This window comes from Aplysia californica, unplaced genomic scaffold (assembly GCF_000002075.1).
Source record: "Aplysia californica isolate F4 #8 unplaced genomic scaffold, AplCal3.0 scaffold00171, whole genome shotgun sequence".
In the NCBI taxonomy this organism is placed as follows: Eukaryota; Metazoa; Mollusca; class Gastropoda; order Aplysiida; family Aplysiidae; genus Aplysia; species Aplysia californica.
This window is the reverse complement of record NW_004797441.1, coordinates 453,295-455,905: the sequence shown is the minus strand read 5'-3', so window position 1 is coordinate 455,905 and position 2,611 is coordinate 453,295. Positions and strand designations below refer to the sequence as shown.

At 43.5% G+C, this 2,611-nt stretch overlaps 1 protein-coding gene across 1 annotated transcript; it reads right to left on the bottom strand.

Annotated features, from left to right (window-relative positions):
- Positions 1–1,353: 1,353 nt before the first annotated feature.
- On the bottom strand, positions 1,354–2,151 carry LOC118477667 (the record flags this gene model as incomplete). The annotated part of the gene is given in 1 exon segment (XM_035969698.1): positions 1,354–2,151. A coding segment is annotated over 1 exon segment (119 nt), but the record flags the coding sequence as incomplete, so codon positions are not given.
- Between the last annotated feature and the right edge of the window lie 460 nt (positions 2,152–2,611).

The following is a 2,611-nucleotide window of genomic DNA, read 5'->3' as shown; positions in this document are numbered from 1 at the left end:
TGTGTGTGTGTGTGTGTTTGTGTGTGTGTGTGTGTCTGTGTGTGTGTCTATGTGTGTGTATGTGTGTGTATGTGTGTCTGTGTGTGTCTGTGTGTGTGTATGTGTGTCTGTGTGTGTGTCTGTGTGTGTGTCTGTGTGTGTGTCTGTGTGTGTGTCTGTGTGTCTTTGTTGTGCGTGTGTTATTGTTTGGATGGATGGATGGATGGATGGATGGATGGATGGATGGATGGATGGATGGATGGATGGATGGATAGGTAGATGGATGGATTGTGTGCGTGCGTGCGTGCGTTTGTTCGTACATGTATGCGTGTGCAAGTGCATGCGTGTGTGTGTGTAAGTATATAAATGGTATGCATATTATATTATATTAATGCATGCATGCATTTTCCAATGGGGATCAGTGGCGGAACTGTGGCTGTTTATTTTTATTTTTCAAATTTTAAAGAACATTACAGTCCACAATTCCTGAGCTCCCAAATGTTATCTCTTCGAATCAAAGAATTTCTACTTTGGTGTTAGTTGTGGGTGGTTGGCTGGTGCTCTGGTGTGGTTTGCTCCTTCTTTCCTATCAAACATCTATAGTCCTGATCTCTCCTCCTTCTTGTTTGTGTTTGCTACTCTCTTGTAGTACCTCTAATCTTCGGCACTTATATGACCTTATTGTATTGCAAGTGCCGTAAAGCTCTTACTAAAACTATAATTGATGTTAATTCTCCCTCTGCTGCGTTTTCTGACAGAATGTGCCGACAACTGGTTCGGTGCGTCTTGCGCGCAGTCGTGCACGTGCAACAGTGCGCACTCACGCTGCGACGAAGTGAACGGCACCTGCTACTGCCACCACGGTTGGCATGGTGACGACTGTTCAGAAGATGACGACGAGTGCTCGATGGCGAGTGGCAACAACTGTAACGTCACAGATCATGAGGAGTGTAGTAACACTGCGGGCGGATATGTCTGTGTCTGTCTAGACGGCTTCTTCAGACCTGAACCTAACGCCAAGTGTCAGGGTGAGATTGGGGAGGGCGGGATTGTTCTAGGGGTGGGGGTGGGGGTTGAGGGTACTGAGTGTACTGAGTGTTGTTGTTGTTGTTGTTGCTGTTGTTGCTGTTGTTGCTGTTGTTTGTTATTGTTATTGTTGTTGTTGTTGTTGTTTGGGTTTGAGGGGATGGGAGTGGGAGGGAGGAAGGAGGAAAGGGTGGGGGATCTTCAGACCTGAGCCTAACGTCAAGTATCAGGGTGAGATTGTAGAAAAAGGAAACAGCAGAGGGATAGTGAAGAATCAGGAGCTGTCAGTTGCTCCTCCAAACACTTCCATCCTCGCACTAATAAAAGAATAACAAAATTCGAAACGCATGTATTTTGAGAGTACTTTTATTCACCAAACCCACATCATACATGGGTCTTTGTCTTGGATAGTGGACAGTCGATGTGAAATAATAAAGTATTTCTTGTAGCCATTTGATAAACTTAAAAAAAAACAACAACCCGAAAGATGAAAGAACCCAGAATGTCTAACAGAACATCTTGGGCGAATTCTTCAATTTCTCTAGCTTTTCTTGATAACACCTTCCCTCTCTTTCTCCTTAGGTTGTGTAGGTAAACAAAATTTTATTATTTTAAAAAGGAAGCCAAGGCCGACGGACCACACACGAGATCGGTGTTAAACTAGCCTTACTTTTTCTCAAAACATTCTCACAATGAATCCCCTAAGGACAAAATAACTTCGAGTTATCCTTGTTTATGCTTGAACAGTTATAGGGATAAGATGATTGATAAGCATTAATTGGGTGACGCAATTTGTGGTCACCACTTCGAAGTAATTAAGTTTCTTTAAAGTCTTCAATGTTCATTATATATGGGACTTTTTTGTTTGTTTGCAGAAGACGTCAAAACATGGAATGGGCCAAGTTTGATATATTTATTAGTTAATTCTACTTTACGTGGGCGAGTGGAGGGTGTTTCTACAATCGTTAACCACTAACAATGCTTTCGCCACGAAATACAACGTGCGTGAAAGTTCTAAAGGACGTAACTATTTTCTCCTGCCTGCTCCGAAGCGCATCATTGTTGCTCTCCCGTCGCTGTAGTGATGTCCCCTCATCGCCATCAGACGACGGATGAGCTCATTCAGGGTGCTACGTTTGAACATTTCTGGGGGGAAAATAGGGAGGAGGGAGGGGGCAAAGAAAGAAAACATGGATGAGTATATATATAAGGTAAGATGAGATTAGAGGCGATACAGTATTATACGTTAGCAGTTGGGTTGAGTTGGGTGGATACCCGGTACCCACTGAGCATCAGCAGAACGTGCAACCCCTACAATGGCGGAATAAGGATTATTAAAATACTAGGATCGATGAAAACAAGGGATGCCTATCTCTGTGTGCCGGCTCTGCCTTCTTCCCTGCATTCTTCTTTTTTTTTTTCTCTCTCTCTCTCTTAATAACCAACGGGCCAAATTTGTTCCCTTTGAAATAACATATTTGTGTCTAGTGGGGCGCCAGATAACAATGGAGTACGTCATCTCCTCTCAAAATTTCAAAGACAAGCTTTATCAGAAACATTTCTCCCTCTCCCCTCCCTCCCCAGCCCCGTCCTCAACCATATAACC